Here is a 17,801-nt window from a genome sequence, read left to right on the forward strand (position 1 = left end):
GGCTGTACTTTCCCTTCAAGCGCTTGAGGCCCTGACTTTTTGTGTGTATCCACACTTTCAGAAATCGAAGAATACAGGATCAGTATCCCATGAACATTTAACAAAAAAAATTAAGAAATTGCTTTTTTTGCCATCAAAAATGGGGGATCGACTTATACACAGGTAAATACAATGTACGGTATCACACTATTCAGCCATCACTTAACCATGTACATGAGTGACACAACCACCTTGCTATAACTGAGTTCACAACTTACACTGTCAACAGCCAGAATCTTTGCCCAGATAAACACTAACAAAGGCCTCAACTCTCTAGCTGAACTCTGGAGTAGTTTAAGGACATAGGCAAAGATGCCAACAGATAATGCCTAAAATAGAATCATAACAATATCATCACCTGAGATCAGCTGATAACAGGTACATACATAATAATTAAAACAAAATAATAATGACCCATGCAATGCATTGTATTTCTCCCTACATGTCTAAGTGTCAACAACTATCTGACGATAATAAAATAATATGCAAAGTTAACTTTTCCAACAGATTGCGGGAAAGCGGCTCATTGCCTATTGAGCATGAGCTATCACTTGCATTTTCCATTGCTCAACATTGTTGCTTGTTATGATGATTTGCTGTGTTTCTTAACATACAAGGTTGTTCATCAGAGAAGGTCGCTACAAAGTCCTGAAATGTGTTGCTTATTCATGTATTGTAAGTGACATAATTTTGACAACCAACACTAATGTCCCTTCAAGTCCAAGCATTTGCTACCCATTTCTAGCAATGACGTAACTGCGAAGGTTAGCATTATTTTTTGGTGAGGATAAAAGCAGCTCGTTCTCTTTACTTGACCATTAGGGCAAAAATTCCCAAATTTTCGGTCTAAAATCAAATAGAACAGTCTTTTCTGGAACGTTCATTTCAAGAATTTTGGTCAACCTCTCGAGGTTTTCCATTTTTCCCAAATATCTGAAATTCGGGAAATTTCCTGGGGCGCGATCCATTTGGGACAAAATTTCAGAATATTGGGTTCGGAATCAAATGGAACAGTAATTTTCGGATTGTTCATTTCAAAGATTTTGGGCAACCTCTCAAAGTTGACCATTTTTTCTGAAATGTCAGAATTACCAAGAATGCAACTCTCAAAATGTCCGCGTGTATTACACATCATGACATGTATGTCAAACCATAGAATAAGATGGTATGTATTCCCAAATGCACGTAATTGTTGAAGTTGGGGAGAAGGGCAAGGGGATGGATATACTTCATGATGCTCATCAAATGGTTGTGCATCTAATTAGTCTAAGATGTACATGTATGTATTTCTGGACATACACTCATTTTTAATAAGAATGTCTAATTTTGGAGCTTCAGCTGAATGTTCTTACTTATTTTTGCAATGTGAAGCTAAAAGCGTTCTTAAGATGTTCTAACACTACATTAACACGTACATCAAGGGCCGGTTGTTCAAAATCCAATTAACGCTAATCCCAGATTAAAAATTAACCAAGGAGTTTATTTCTCTACTACTAAATGCTGTTCAAAGCTGATATTCAGCAAAACTATACATTAGAAGAAGTCAATCTTGAAAAACAAAAATAAGCAGAAGATACTTTCATCAAAAACTTGAAAACATGAAACAAAAGTTTAAGTTAATCCTGGATTAAGTTAAGCGGCTTACGAACAACCGGGCTCAGACTTTCACCTGATGACTTTGATGTTGCTGAAGTTATTTTGGAAAGATTATATAAATAAGAACTGCTCATTATTACAAACTGCGATGAGTATCATGCATTGTTATGTTACACAAAATATGCCCTAAGTATTTGGGTTGATTTGCATTAATTTACCTGTATCTGATGCTTTCTTTTAATATACAAATGAGCAAAATAACAACTTTCTTTATCGACTCTCAGCCTGAAGAATGTTCCTCACACATTCTGATTCTTAAAATTTTGGTTAATCTCAGCCTCAATGTTCTTACAAAAAAAAGTGTATCTGCATGTGTCAGCATCAGAAACATTTTACAACCATCAATAACTACATTTTGTACCAAGTTCAAGGAGAAAATAAAAAGACGTAGAAAACTGATAAAACAGAAACTTGACACCCTGTCTCAGGTCAACTCACCAGATTGACAGCCCAAGGTCCTAAATCTAAGAATCTCCCAAGTAGATCCAAAGCCCTCAGTCTGTGAACCTGACTCAAAAGAACCTGTAAAACAATCGGCAGCTGCTCTGGTGGATCTCTATTCTCTGCACCCATGGCCAGCCAGACTTGAAATGCTGTCAGCTGTTCTGAGAAAAATGGACTATGCTGAAACTAAAAATTAACCAAAAATTAGCAAGGTGACTGAAAACAGTAAACTTCCATCAATAAGTCATGTTTAAACAAAGTTTTAAAACAAAAATAATGAAGACAACAACAACAAAAAACATAAACAGTCACAATTAATTTTAATAATAAATAACAGAAAAACAGACTACCACATAGACAAGAGCAATGAGCTAACTGCAACCTCAACGTCGTACTGTATGGTAAGGCTGAAGCAGGTATTAATAACTATTGTGCAGAGCAGAACTGGGAGAGCATCGAATAATTTGCTAAAATAGCAAAGCATCAAAAAGGCATCCTACCTTAAAATTGTCAGGGTTTTCAATTACATCTGGTAGCTGAGATAGACAAATGTCAACTGCTAGGTCCCAGGCATGCCTTTACAAAAAGGGAAAGAATGATAATGAGACTTGGAATACTCAAAAAGCTCAGCCATTTACATGTATGCACCTAAGGTAGAAATACAGTGCGTTTCAATCCAGAACTTGGAGGACTCCTTTCAATCATTTACTGCTATCACTCTCACTGTGACAGCTGACAGGCTATTCAAACAAATTTACATTTAAAATGCAACTTTAACTTTTGACCCTGTGTGCTTTAATGATCAACAGCAATGAAAAAAAAAATGTGATGCAATAATGAAACAGTGAGGAAGACTTGTGGGCTGACAATTCGAGAGTTTGTTTTTCCTCAGCGAGCATTTGCACATTTTCGTGCACAATTATTAGTTTCTCAGTACTTTCCCCATGTCTTCTGGGTTGGATTAACTGCATTTTAATTGTGCAATATTAATTTTGAAAATGAAGACCTCACCACATGGGATGCATGTAGGTCGGAGGGAGTCTAGGGTGAGACACCGGTGTGCAGTTGTATGATCTCATGACTCGCTCAGCAAGAAGAAAATTCCTAAATAAGCTTGCAACCAGAAGATCCTGTCTGAAGAGCTTGTGGAACAGGTCTAAAATTAAAGAAAGTTACAGAACTAATTTATTGAACCAAGCAAGTCCATGTCAAAATGGCAGCGTTACAATAATTATTAATTTTAAATCAGACTGAGTCTTGACGGGCTGAAATCAGACAAAAGAATACTACCAGTAAAATGTGCAACTATTTTGGAATAAGGTGTACACAGTGCAACTTGATTGCCCCTTTAGTAAATATTCTGCTTCACAAAGTACTTCCCTACATTGTAAATCAAGAAGAGATGCTCTTTATCAAGGTCTGCTCATGTTTATTGCCCTTTTCCTTAGTTTGCTTTAACAACAGTACTGTTTTCCTTTACTGTTTCAGCACAGCACTTTAAAAACTGCTCAATGTGGATGACATGCATGTACATTACATGTAGAGAATGGAATATCTTGACACGATACACACTAGTCAAAGGTGAATTTTTTTTCCAGTTGACTACAGAATAGGCCTTTTGCAACAAACGATCACATGGTACAAAATCCGCCAAGCTGGAGGGAAAGCTCATTATTATTCCCCCACTGGGACATTAAAAAAAAAAAAAGACCTGAACCAGTCAAGCTTGACTTGCCTTTGTTTTAATGTCCCAGTGGAGGAATAATAATGAGCTTGCCCTCCAGCATGGCGGATTTTGTACCATGTGATCGTTTGCTGCAAAAGGCCTATTACAGTCGACTCCCAATAACTCAAACCCTTGCTAAGTCAAGACTTGTGCTAACTCGACCCAAAATCAATTTCCCCTGGATTTCTGTCGTACATTTACTGCAATTTTACCCTGCGTAACTTGAAACTCCTGCTAACTCGAACCAGTTTTCGTTTCCCCTCATGCCATTCTCTATATTTTCTTACCCTCAACAACTCGAACCACGTCTGTCAGTACGTGACAAATCAAAACAAACAGTGTACTACAGTCCAAAACATCATTTCAATTTATTTTGAAGCAGCCCTGTAATCTTTGTCCTTTTTGCACTGTGCAAAACGTGTCAGTCCAGTTCAGGTTTCGCGTTGGTTTGGGGTACGTTTAACTTGCAGTGCATGTATCTTCATAAAGGGTTGCTGCTCAACTCCTTACCCCTGATAACTCGAACTCCCAATAAAACGAACCTTTTTCAATTTCCCTTGAAGGTTCGAGTTATTGGGAGTCGACTGTAAGTTGGTTTAGGGGTCTCCCATCCTCCATGCAAACAGCACCTAAAGGAGTCCAAAAGTACAATAACCTCTTGGTAATGTGTTCCAAGCAATAGTGTCTGTGACTGCCGTGAAAATCCAGTTGAGCTCCCCTAATGGTGTTCTCCTGTCATTCAAACGTCCTGGTATTCTATGTAGAAAAGGTAAGTTTATTCCAAATTGATAGTAAGGAATGAAAATAAACACCTAGGTAGTTCCATAATAAAGTTCATTGTACATACATGTATATAACTATTAAAATGGATTTATCTTGTCTGAAACAGGTGAAAACATAATCTTATCACTTAAAATGACTTGTGTGGTTCCACAAAATATCCACTATGGACAAAATTGGAAACACTGGAGGGGTGGGGGACTTGAAGGCTTAGGAAATTCCCATTGGGTGGGGGGTTTGAAGCCTAAAATTAACTTCCAGATGGCATGTACAACGCGATCACTTCAACTTTTGTGGGTCCCGTCATTCTGATGTTTTCATTGGCCAAGCTGCATTGTTTTCTACCATGCTTTAGCTTAAAAAACGGCCACTTTGCTTTTGTTGAGTACCTTACATGTTTCTAGGTTACCAAGAGGCCAGAACATGGCAAGATAAGTACATAAATCTAGTTACTTGTTAACCACGCAGCCATGGGCCGAGCGTGGTTCTTGCTCTGCACATTGTTTATTTTTTTTCATTTTGTCGGTGAGCTGACCCAAACAAACTTCCACTCAGCCATAGAGTCAGCGGGACTTCCAATCACACAACTTATGATGTTTATTCGCCAAAAGCTGTTAAAACGTTAATGTACTTAAAATTTTATGAATATTCCACTCTTTATTTAGAACAAAACATATTTCCTTCTTGTGTTATTGAAGCGTTTTCTTCGAAGCGAGTATTGAATACATAAAAAGGCTTTACGTCATCCATGGAAAGTGTCAACGTTGCAATTTTGATTGGTAGGGAAATAACCACTGTACTAAAGATGGCAGTGGATAAAGTAATTCTTGAATTATGTGACTACTTTGCTACCCCTTTACTCATGTAAAAGACCAATTAAATTTAATAGTGACTTTTAAGAAAGAAAGCTGTAAGTTGTTCTAGCACTGGAGCACTAAATTGGGGACACTGTAAACTGAAATCAACAATTAACACAAATCAAGTCAAGCATTTCGATCACACAAATTCTAGTGTTATGCTGGATAGGAATATGCACAGAAACTTCACCAAAAGGGTGACTTTTCATTTGAAAATTTGAAGGAAAATTTGGGAAGAGCGAATTTTCCCTCGAAAATTTGAAGGGAAATTCGGGAAGAGTGAATTTACATCAACTACAACAATAGGCATTGCAAAAATTCGTCAATTCTGCGAACTTTCAGTCTGGACAAAAATTCGCCATTTTTCGTCGAAAAGCCCTGAAATTTGTAAATTTCCTCTAACTACGCTCTCATTACTTTTGCACAATACTGTATGTCATTTTTCTTGATGTACATTACCATTGATCCACCAAATTAAATTGGTTTATACAGTAGGTTTGTTGGTAATCATGTTTATTTCAAATTCTTCACACATTTTGTAAACTTGAAAGCTCAAAATTGCAACTGAGAACTCCCTACAAATGCTTGCAATATTGTTTAGACAGGATTCTGTAATTATTATAAGCTGAGTTTAAGTTAGATTTCATGGCTAATTTCCCGGGTTGATTTACGGTAACAAAAAGTTGAAATGTATGGCGATAGAAATGCGGAATGTGGTTTATGGTTTTTATCAATTCTTAATTAAACACTTTTAATGGAAGGCAAACGATTTCCAAATGTTACAGGGGGTGCAAGATTTTTTTTTTTGGAATTCAGAAGGGGTGAGGGGGTTAACCATACCATGCCAAATGGAAAATCTGAAGGGGTGGGGGGTCCCAACATTGAAATTCCCGTCTGTGGTGGCGATCTAGATATTTTCAGGAACAACACAATTACTGCTAAATATTAAACTAACTCACTTTTCAATAAGTTCAAGAGTAACATTAGGAACAAGCTTGCTGCTTTTTTGACCACAAAACCTAGAGACAAATGGCACAAGAAAGGCTTTAAGGAAACAAATACCAGATGTAAGATCTACTTAGGTTTAAATTAGACAAATTCAATTTACTGTACCTCTTCCATTTTGGCAGCCATAAAAATATTGTATGGTTTTAATGCTAATAAACCTATGTAGCACTGCTTCAACATGCTAATTCAAAAGAATTTTTGATAAAAAATGTAGCCAGTTGATCCAAAAAAGCAAAAAAAAAGAAAAAGAAATAGGCCACCATTTATGAAAGTTTCCATGCATGTTACAGAAGAACTTAAAATGTAAAAGTTTGGGTTATTGGCAGTTTGTTCTAAAACCTTACAGAAAATTTAGCTCTGGGAAATGACTTCACAAAAAAAAAACATGCCCTCCTATTTCTGTTTAACACAAGAACCAGCAGACAAATCTATTGTAACTACAGTGTAGCTCAGTGATGGATCTGCCAATAATTTATACATATACTCTTAGATGAGTAGCATAATCACCGTACCCATTCCTGTAACATCCTTAAAAATTGTGAAATTGTGTTTATTGGGGTGAAAATCACTTATTTTGGCTTATTTCACACCCAGACTTTCATATCTTTCTAATTGTTCGGAAAATATTAAAGTTTGGTCTGTTAAACTGAATTTTTTATTTACCCATGATCCCTTGCAGGCATGGTCTTTCATACAGAGAGTCAATTTTGAGGTAAATAAAAAGAAAAAACAGAAAGCTTTCACTACATGGAGGATAGCATCCCTCATTTAGTTCTATTGACACCCTAAACGCTGGCTTTCTGCTCCACTTTACAATTTGAGCTCAGATCAGATGTGTCTCTCAATTTCCTGAAAATTGCCCCTGAAAAGACATTGTGGACTTCCCAATGATAAACATAGAGGAAAGGTTACCAAGCCTTGTGAAGCTTATGGCAATCATGGCTTCTTTGCAAAGTAGATTGTGATGTTTACTGGCACTCAAAACTTGGTTCAATATGGCCCAGCATGTCAAAAAAACGTAGCGACTCAGTCAAAGGCTAATATTTTCGCGACCCTGAAAGCTACGATGACGAAACTGTGGAAATAGCTAGGGAAACTTGTGAGCATTCAGAAAATGCTTGGCTGGAACCCAGTTATGCCTTGGTTGGATCAGGAGCAACATCGAAAGAAGTGGTCTTGAAAAATATTATTGCGTAATTGTGGAACAGAAAAAGCGTAGCGACTGTTTTGAGGAGTGATTTCTCCATTTGTAGTGGATCCCTCAAACTAATTTTTCTGTATGTTATAAGCACAAGGTATGAGCATTTAGTTGAGATGGTTTTGAACCCACAGATATCAATTGAACAATAACCTAGTGAGCGCCAGAATTCCAAAACACAGCGTTACAGTAAGGAAACTACGGAATTTTGAATTTTTTAATGTGTTTTAATAAACTTGAACTGTTGAAATTTGGCTCATATGTAGTATTTACTGTGTGTTATAAGTGGTTATTGTCCATTAATCCACATAATTGTTCTCTCTTATGAAAAATGGTTTTGAAGACTTTCAATTTGAAAAATAATTGTGTTACGCGTTACACTCAAAATGTTCCTATTTTTGTATCCTTTTCTTTAGTTTTCTCAAGGAAAGAAAGTCGCTTACCCTTTTTACACCCTGTATGCTAATCAACAAGGACAACCTTAGCATTCAACAAAAATATAGCTTTATTGAAGACGTTAAACTGAATAAATCAGGAACTGTTTCTGAGTCACCCCCAATTGGGTATGGTGATTGTGCTACACATCTTACTAGTAGGTCTGGTGGCTAATACCTGAGGGACCTAAGGAGAGTTTTCTACTTTGGGCCATAGCTATTCCCACTTACCATCGCAAAGCCACCTTAATGGGGGTGCTTAGACAGGAAGTGAACAAGTCGGCTGGTAGCTCTGGATTCATCGGTAGAAGCTGGTTTGCATCACACGATGCTAACTGAATGCAGTTCTTCACAGCAAGGGGCACTGGCATGGGGGTACCTTGTGCAAGGCACCGCTGTAGGGAAATCACGAGTCAGATTAACTGTGCACAATGATCTTTTGTCAAGAAATACTACTTTTTCTTTACGAAGACAGCGAAACACTTAATATGATTTGCTGAATCCTTGTAACCTCAAACTCTATCAGATTTCATCTTATTGATCTGTGGATTTACCACAGTAGTAGTAGTGTGCAAAATTTAGTTGACGGTCTCAACTCAAAACTCAATCCACGATTCTCAATGTTCTCAAAAACCGAGGATCGAGGATCAAGTTTCAAGACCCTAGAAATTTTTTTCCAGGATCTCCATCGGACATTTCGAGGTGAAACATACACGTACATATCCTACCTCCTGTTCCTGTTCGCGCTGAGCAGCAAATTGGATAAAAGACTGAACAATAAGGCCTGCATTGTTACAGTCATACACAAAAATTGATGGGCTTCCCATCCATGTCTGCAGATCATACACTGACAAAGGAATGTACTGGGTGTAGCTCTGTAAAAATAACACAGGTACAAGTTTAAAAACATGCAAGTATGAAACACGTCATCGCTTTTCTCTATTATTCTGAGGAGCAAGGGTGGCACAATCGGATAGTGCGCGGAGTTGGTGCATAAGGTCCCGAGTTCGATCCCCGGATCTCTCATCCTTGTTTTGACTTCTTTCCTTTCAGTGTAGCCTAAGTAGCTTTAAATACCTTAAAACGGAGCACTGATGGAAAGAGGGGGGTAAAATGAGCGCACAGTCGGCTTCCTGGGAGAATACTCTCTAGAGAGTAAAGGAACTTCCGACGTTAAATAACGTGTACCTTCTTTCTCTAATAGTACATGATAATTATGTAATTATGAATCATTTAAATTCCTGGACCCTTGATTCAATTCATTACAGCACTCTAAAAATGCTGCTAGAAGTATAAAAAGGTCTATTAACCGCAACAACAAGGTGACAGAGGAGTGAGGTCTTAAAATTGATTGAGCCTGGAAAGTAAAGAACAAAATATTCAAACAGCCAGCAAGTACAAAATTTAATTGGAATTTGCTTGAGGGTGTTTTATGACAAAGTAACTGACACCAAAAGTTTACTTACTTTGTTAAAAACCCATATCTCACCATTGGCAGTTGCTCTGGGAACACCATGACCATTATAATGAAAAAGGACTCTCTCTTCCTTAAAATGATAGTTCAAACATATGTAAGTCACAATAATTATTACTGATAATAAACCTTAGTATATACTAAAACAGTGGATAGCGTAACTTAAACATGCATGCTGATTGGCTACTCAAACTCCTTTGCTATTCACCTCTCAGCTTCCTCCGAGCAATTCGCATGGAATTTGCACCCGAAAATGTTGTAATCTTCGCAGGAATAAATGAGTCAAACTCATCTTTTTGTGCTACGTTATCTCACTGTTTTAGTATACACTAAAACAACTATTCACCTCAGTGTCGGTGGCTAGTGATGGATATCCACTATTAGTATCACCCAACTAGTGGACTATTTGCAAATCCTGCATTTTGATTGGCTACGCTACTAGAGGACTATTAGTAATAGTCCTCGAGTAGCGAAAAGTGTGGTCAATGCTTTTCTTCGTTTTATTCCCAAATAAATATTTCTTCAACTTGCATTTGCTAACATTATTATTGCCTTTTCTGTCCGACTAGTTGAGTGATACTAAAACAATGAGACCCTTCACCCTCAAGGGCCACGGGTCAATAGCCCATTCGGCTTTGCCGCAAGGGCTATGGGTCTAATTGTTAACTAGCCACCTCCACTTCAGTGAATAGTTCTAACTATCATAAATTAAACAGAACAGGTGCATTAAGATCTGATTAACAAACGGGTATTTTTTTACCTTTGCATTTCGGCGCAATGACGTGCATAACTTCTTAACCTCCTCCACTGTAGGATCAAGACTTTGCTTGTAGCGAGCCTAACATCCAACAAAAATGAGAAACTCAGGACTGCCATTGAGGACTGGGGCCAAACATTTTCCATGTTAAGCAAAAGAAAAGTGGCAACTGCTAACACTTTTATTTCAAGAGAGCAAAAGTGAATACTAGTCACAAACTGCGACTTTTCCAGATATCTTAGTTGCAAAGGTGACTGTACTGGTGGCAATTTCCCTGTATAATGGTTAATTTATCTAATCCCTCAACACAGCACCATAGCCAGAAGTAACTGGCTGGCGGGGTTCCAGTTTTTGAAGCATGGTAACCACAGGAAACATTTCCTTTCCATTCAGAGCAAAAAAAAATGCAAGCTTTAATTACTACTGTCTTTAGGTTCAGATCTTTATTTTACTCTGACCTTACCCGTGGTTGCCAGCGTTCATACTGTTCCTGCAGCCTGTTGCCAATAGTCTCCAAAGCCTTCTGAGGGCTCATGGAGAGAGGATCTATCAGCCAGAAATACAAGAAGATAATATTACTGAATTTACCAACAGGTCTCAAAAACCTCTGATTGGCTAAGGTTGCCTTTCAAGGACGCGTGCGCAAGACGGTAACCACTGACTTATTGTTCACTGGTGAAAAACATGGCTCCCATCGGGTGTTTATCCGATCTCCGTCGATAAAAAAAAAGACCTTTTTCAGGCCAGTAAAACGGACGAATGTTTTGACTGCATAGTGCGTTTTTATGCCAGCGAGATTCTCTTTTTAGTTGTGGGCCACCGTACTTTTTAGCCAACAGTGCTACGAGGGAAATTTCTTTAACAATTTCAAGGTCAACGCGAGTCCAGGTTGCTCTGTCAGTGTTTGAGTGGAGCTTACCGGCTAATGGGGTACCATCTTGATTTCAATTCATGCATTTATCTTTTAAAAAGTGGAGCAAAAATATATCATTAAATTTCCAAATGGTTTCTCTTTCGACTAAATATTTGCACACTGTTTCCGCGGGGGCCCGCATCTAGCAGAAAATGTTAAGATTTTTGCATTTTTCTTCAAAATTAAGTTGTTAAAATGGCCATTCAAGTGGTCCATGGAGGCAAATTTATTAAGACGGAGGAAAAAAAAAGAAATGCATGACATCCCTGAAAAGTTAGAAATGTATTTCAGTCGTTCAAAGATAAATTTTAAAGTGAATTTAGCACCAATGTCATACATAACATGCCATATAAGCACCTCATATTGGGTACACTAGAAGGAAACCTTTTAGTTGCAATTATATTTTGCTATAGTCATTTCAAGCAAATGCCAATCATTTGCTTCCCTCCAAATTATAGAAATAATCATAGATTAGGTTAAGTCTGAATAGCCAAAACAACAATACCAATATTCCAAGTTGAAAATTTGATTCAGAAATCCAGCTCACTAGCAGGGGGGATTTTACTGTAACAAAATATTACTACAGCTAATAATACACTTTCAACACATTGTAGTGGGTTAATGTGACAACAAAAATAATTAATCAAGAATTGGTTTTATCTTCCAGCAATAAAACAGCAGGAGGATATAAAATTAGGTATCTTTAAAGTTTAGAAAACTTGTTGAAGGTGATTCAGTGCTATTATCCAAAACAAATTTCATGCTGGCCTACTAAATACTTCCAGTGCAATAGATTATTTAACCTCTCTTTGTGGACTCTGGTTGCAACACAGTGGTTTCAATAATTTAAATCCCCTTCCATTAGATTTAACTTTTAAAAAACTCCATAACTTCATATTTATGTAATAATTGTTCAAAGTCATCGAGCAAAAGCATACAACGCTACATTTGAAAGGGGCGTAATCCCATGTTGGAGTTTTCTGGAGAAGACTTTCACAGAAATAACTGCTGTTACCTTTCCATATGGAAAAAATATTTCAACATTAGGTGCAATGAATTTTTAGCAATTGCTTTAAAGAATACTAATCATTCCTACCATTTCCAAGGATGAATAAATTAAAGTTGAATGCAGTAAGTGTAAGGAGTAAAAAAAAGTGGCATATTTTTTTCAAACTGTAATCTATTTCCATTCTTGATTTAGTCCCTGGATAGTATTAAACAATGGTGGATTTGTACTGCTTATGCTGCTGAGACCAAACAGCTGGCAGAGTTGCTGCAGTACATTTAAGGCTATCAATCTGAAAAATGACTGCAACTGTAAGACAATTTGGTACACGAGCAAATAACTTTTACTTATGAATAATTCATAAGTAAAAGTTATTTGCCAGTCATTTGTCACTTTAGAACTGGTTCTAAAGTGACTCTCGCCATTATATGAACTTTATACAGTCGCTCCTTTCGGTTTAAATCCACAACAACACCTTTAGGAAGTGTTTTCTCAAGATCAATGGAACGAAAAAAAAGTCATTTTTGATATTTTCTTGTGGAAAAAACAACGTAAACGTAGTCCACATCTCAAGCTTAACAAACCATGGGCAGCTTTAACAAACGAGAAAAACAGAGTCCGGTTCATCTTCCACTAGCAGCGAACATTTACACGAGAAGGAACCAGATAAGGGACAATATCTTTTGGATAACAACCGCCGATCTCTCTAAACTTCGTACAGAGGTAAACTAGAAATGTCAAAGGCGCAACTCAACCGATTATTAAAATTTGAACAAATGTACGAGCGGCCTGGTGAGAGGTTAAAGTACGCGGAGAAATCTCATTTGTCATCCGCCATTTTGAAACATTGATGGCGGGAAATAAGTGAGCATGCTCAGTGGTTTTTGAGACCTGTCAAATTTACCATGCAAGCACCATCCTTCCCCCTTCCCACATTATAAATTTTGATAAAAGTTTGGGGGCAGTGGGTAATTGCCCAAGAATGAGCACCAGATGGTAATTTCTCTATATTGATTTGCATGTTTAAGTTTCATAATTCCAAGTACACAGAGCAAAGAAACAAAAGAAAAATATTCTTGAGTGCACAATTTATTGAAATTTACAAAATCATCACTGATGACATTAAATCATAAACTCTTAATTTTACAAATTATAAAACGAAGCTTGGCAAAATACATGTATCATAATCTTATTAATCTTGACCTGTCCATACTTCATTAAAAAATAATTTCATTCATCCACAGTTTAAAACTATATCAGTCTTATCCTGAAGGGCAGCTTTTCCAAAACATTCCAAAGCACGCTTTCTTGATCTTTGAAATCACAATCTATATTTTTTGCAATGCTGGAATGACACCAAAGATATTCTTTTGTCTTTGACTAATGCAATCAATCAAATGATCTTTTAGGTAAATGAAGGCCACAAAAAATTGAATCACTTGAATTCAAACTTGTGCCCTGTGTTGTACTATTGGAGATTTCGAACTGTACTTTATTTCAAGTTGAATCTGGTTCCATGACCGACTAATTTCACACACTAGCAAAAATTATTATATTGGACTACATGCAGCAAATATACCGCATAACTGCAATATTATTTGATTGGCTTTCATGCTCAACAATTTATTATCATTTCCTCCTTCACAGACACCGCATTTTCTAACATAAGAATTGCTAAAAAAATGTCCTTGTGTGGACAACACCTGATTGGAACTTGGATGATCAGAACTATTTCAAACCTGGTTTGACAAGGTGCATCTGGGTAAAAATTAAGAGTTAAAATTTTCATTTTTTTTAAACCAAAAATGGCAGAAATTCATCCCACATGGAATGCTGTATGCTTGCTACAACTCATTGCAGTTGAACCCGGTATGATTTAAAGACTAGGGTGAATTAAAGGTTCATAATAGTGGAAATTCTCAATTAATAGCTGATAGTAAAGGTGGTAAAAATATAAGAAATTCAACCTGACTTGACTTTGAATCGACAGAGAACAAAATAGTGGAGTTTGACTTATTAAAATGGTCAACGGTAATTTAAAATGTTAAATGGAGAAGACAGGCCTAAACTTGCTCATTTGCATTGTAGCAAAGAGACATGAATATCTGAACTATCTCAAGGTCAAGACAAGTTTTATATCCTGGAAGATTACAATGAACTTTGCTTGCAGGGTATCTAATGTCTTTCAGAAGGTACCAAAAAAATTATTTTGAATAACATGCAACGCTATCATATGGAATTGACACTGTCTGGTGGCAAGGGAGCCCAAAAGAAAACCATGGGGCTTATAGGACCTGAATCCCCTCGTTACATGAAAGAATACAAAACAGAAAGAGCTTCCATGGAAAGGATACCGAACATTTTGCGTGTTTCATGCTTTAGTGGTTACAAGAAAGCAGAGTTTCAACAATAAAACACCGCCCACCATTGACCTTTCCATAATTGGTATGTTCGACGAAAAAAAAAAAATTTAATTTGGTACAGCGAGCACGGAAAGCAAATTGAGAACCCATTTAGAGGGAGCTTTCGTGTAAACGTGGTAAGAATTAAGCTTAACGGGAAAAGAAGCCTTTTGTTGTGTACCAAGAATCGGAAAAATGTGCAAATTAGCATTTGACTGGATGTGTATATCCATGGGAATAAATTAAATTGGATCGAAGTAGTTGGAGAATACAGTTAGGTGACAAACTTCACGTGCACGATATTTCAAAACAAAAACCGAAAGAAAACGGTCATCTTACGAGACAATATTCACGCTTTGTTTTGGCGACGAGCACGTGAAGTAAAATTATTTCATCTGGCAAGACCTCTTTTCAATTGTGCGTGTCCCTTTTACGCATAAAATCGTTTGATTTCCGTGCACGAACCCGCGAAAGTTGTAAATTTACCAGCCGCTGGGCGCTAGGGGAGCAGAATTTTCACCAGAAGACGTGGTTGCAAACGAATGAAAACAAAACCTAACACCATCAAAAGATAACACGATAATTTACTAACCGATCCAGCATTCCATCCTTGCACATGGTGAAGTTTTGACCACATCCGGCGGGTCAACGCCGATGTTAAGGCACAAGACAAGAGCAACACTCACTGTTTTCATCTGCAATGCAACAAAAGATAACAACATACCAACAAAACAAAGCAACACGTTAGCTGCGTATTTAATAAGCAAAAATGTCCGTGATAACTCACTCTCTCTTTCATTCGCCATGTCTGCGCCAAAGGTCTAGACCCTTCGATCAACTCCTTATGCCGCTTCTTCATAAAACAAAGTGGCAGTTGCCAGTCCACAATCTCCCCTTCGTCCTCATCATAGAACGGATCGTCATGTTCTAGCTCCTCAACTGACATGCTAGAAGCCTTGACTTATTCAAACACAAACCTTAACGCCCCAAAAGTAAGTAAATCATCCATTTTAAACGGCTTCCTCTCCCAGGCAAAAACCGAAACATCACAACGTGTTCGGTGCCGTCCCATCAGCAAGTAACTGCGCATGCTTTTGTTTATGTTTACATTCGCATTGGGAACCGCGGGCCTCAATTATTCAGGACTTTGCCCCTTGCTCGACCCCTTGCTCTACTTTCCGTCACGCAAAACTCGAATTAAAAATATACTTGGAATGACACTTGGAATATTTGCTAGCACCCAGTTGTTTCTCTTTATTTGATCGATGACCAAGATTTTCTCATTCTCTTGGAGGAGTCACCGCTATTTCTTAAAACAAAGGAGCGTATGCATAGTTACTGTTAAGTAGTAGCCTAATTAGGGAATTGGTGGAATCTTGATAATTCGGCAAATATAAAATGACAAGAAAAAAAAAATAGGCCAATCTCAGCTGATAGCGAAGAGAGGAAATAAAATGGCCTTACTACTTTTTCTGCAACTTGTGCCCTTATCTAAAAGTTCTGCGTGAATTCTGCGATCTTTGATCTTTCAGCTGATCTTTCGTAACCCAGACGTTTCAACCGTTCCCTGGTACAAACAAAACCGGCTCTGAAGAGTCTTTTCCGGGAGTCTTTCCACGAGTTCTTAATTCCATGGGAAACAAAACGCTTTCTACTCTGTTATACAGCAGAAAGATGCAGTCAAAGTTCAACAAAGTTTATAATCATTTTTCAATTTCGTGGCTGTGTCACAGATTTCTTTTACTTCTCCCCGTAAACCCTCAACTTGCGATTGAGGCATACCTTTGGTATAGCCCACTTATTCAAAAGCCAAACCATAGTCTGTCACTATTCAGCCGCAAAGGAAAGAGGGGTTATAAAACAGGCAAGGAAGATTTCCTAGCTGTTACTAGGGGTAGAACCTTTTTCTTCGCCCATTTCGTGCCTGTAATGCGCTTGCAAAAGATGAGATGCTGTCATTTCAAGGAACTAGTACACGAGTATTCCCAGGAGTATTCACAAGTCAAGTTTCTACAACGACCCTTCCAGGCACGGAAAAGTTCCTACCTGGGGATGCTGAAGTTGCCAATTTATTTCCATAAGGAGCACGTGGCGACGTCACTGATTTTTAAATAAAATGAAGCGTGAGAATCACGAGTATTTTGGGTGAATACAGTATGTATCTCGCTATTGAATCGTGTGTTTTCTGCTTAGAAATTCTTCGTAATGTGATTTTAAAAAAAGGTCTATATTAGTTTCTTTTCTTCGTTCCTTATTAGTGATTAGCAACAAACCCTGTACAATTGAACGAGAAACGATTTTTCTCACAAAAAATACTATAAGTATGGAGATAATTATATCAGTCCAAATAAGTAATTTTTTATTCTTAGGTCGCCTGAAGAAAGACAAAAAAATCAAGTAAATACCTTTTAAAGCCGGGGAATATCAAACAATTACACTTCAAACTGAAGAGAAAACTGACACTGGTTGTAAGGTTCTCTTTCTGCAGGGCAAAGCCGGCTATGTGTATTGAAATCTGACAGCCCTCATTTTGTTAATTGAAGCTGATTTTTAGAGGTATTGAGACCCGTCGTGTGTTGAGACTTGCAAATGAAAATCGAAACTCTTAAGAATTACACGGACAAACTGGCGACGCCTGAAAAAGTTATAACGTATAAGTTGTAACTTGAAAAAAAAAATTGTTACCTTATGTCTCTGGATACTAACACTTCTAACCTTTGAAGAAGAAAATTGCCATGATTTATTTGGTAGTGACTCTTACAGTCGCATGGTTTGAAGGAGATCGAGGCAAAATCGGATTACGGTATTGAATCACTGTTAAAATAAATGTACTTTGTAACCCAAGTACTTACAGTGCTTTAATCAGTGTGGATTGTTTTCAACAGGCAAAGGCGCGTCCTGTTTGCACCCAGAGAAAATGCTTCGATCGCCTTATAATTCACGTGGATGCACATTTATCGACCCAGAGGATCAGCACCAAACGGAACTACCACTGGCTCAATAGACCTTATTCACGATAGCCGCCATGTTGGATTTGTTATTATCATGCAAGCTACACACTTCTGACGGGGCAAACAACACAAGTTCGAGAGGTTATAACGAACATC

General features: G+C 37.5%; 1 protein-coding gene across 2 annotated transcripts in view; it reads right to left on the minus strand.

The window, feature by feature from the left end:
* Positions 1–15,779, minus strand: part of LOC137970084 (regulatory-associated protein of mTOR-like) — a 47,488-nt gene extending 31,709 nt beyond the window's left edge. The window contains exons 1-13 of one of the 2 annotated variants that reach the window (XM_068816558.1): positions 15,482–15,778; positions 15,287–15,389; positions 10,837–10,919; positions 10,377–10,454; positions 9,609–9,689; positions 8,871–9,017; positions 8,374–8,537; positions 6,462–6,521; positions 4,521–4,621; positions 3,151–3,295; positions 2,640–2,715; positions 2,134–2,325; positions 258–368 (exon numbers count right to left, since the gene is read on the minus strand). In XM_068816558.1, coding sequence (XP_068672659.1) covers positions 258–368; positions 2,134–2,325; positions 2,640–2,715; positions 3,151–3,295; positions 4,521–4,621; positions 6,462–6,521; positions 8,374–8,537; positions 8,871–9,017; positions 9,609–9,689; positions 10,377–10,454; positions 10,837–10,919; positions 15,287–15,389; positions 15,482–15,640 — 1,500 coding nt within the window. In that variant the 5' untranslated portion in view covers positions 15,641–15,778. Of the gene's footprint in view, positions 1–257; positions 369–2,133; positions 2,326–2,639; positions 2,716–3,150; positions 3,296–4,520; positions 4,622–6,461; positions 6,522–8,373; positions 8,538–8,870; positions 9,018–9,608; positions 9,690–10,376; positions 10,455–10,836; positions 10,920–15,286; positions 15,390–15,481 lie in introns of both variants that reach the window. The other variant, XM_068816559.1, reaches the window with a different exon arrangement.
* Positions 15,780–17,801: the final 2,022 nt, after the last annotated feature.

The sequence above is a fragment of the Montipora foliosa genome, chromosome 9 (genome assembly GCF_036669935.1).
Source record: "Montipora foliosa isolate CH-2021 chromosome 9, ASM3666993v2, whole genome shotgun sequence".
In the NCBI taxonomy this organism is placed as follows: Eukaryota; Metazoa; Cnidaria; class Anthozoa; order Scleractinia; family Acroporidae; genus Montipora; species Montipora foliosa.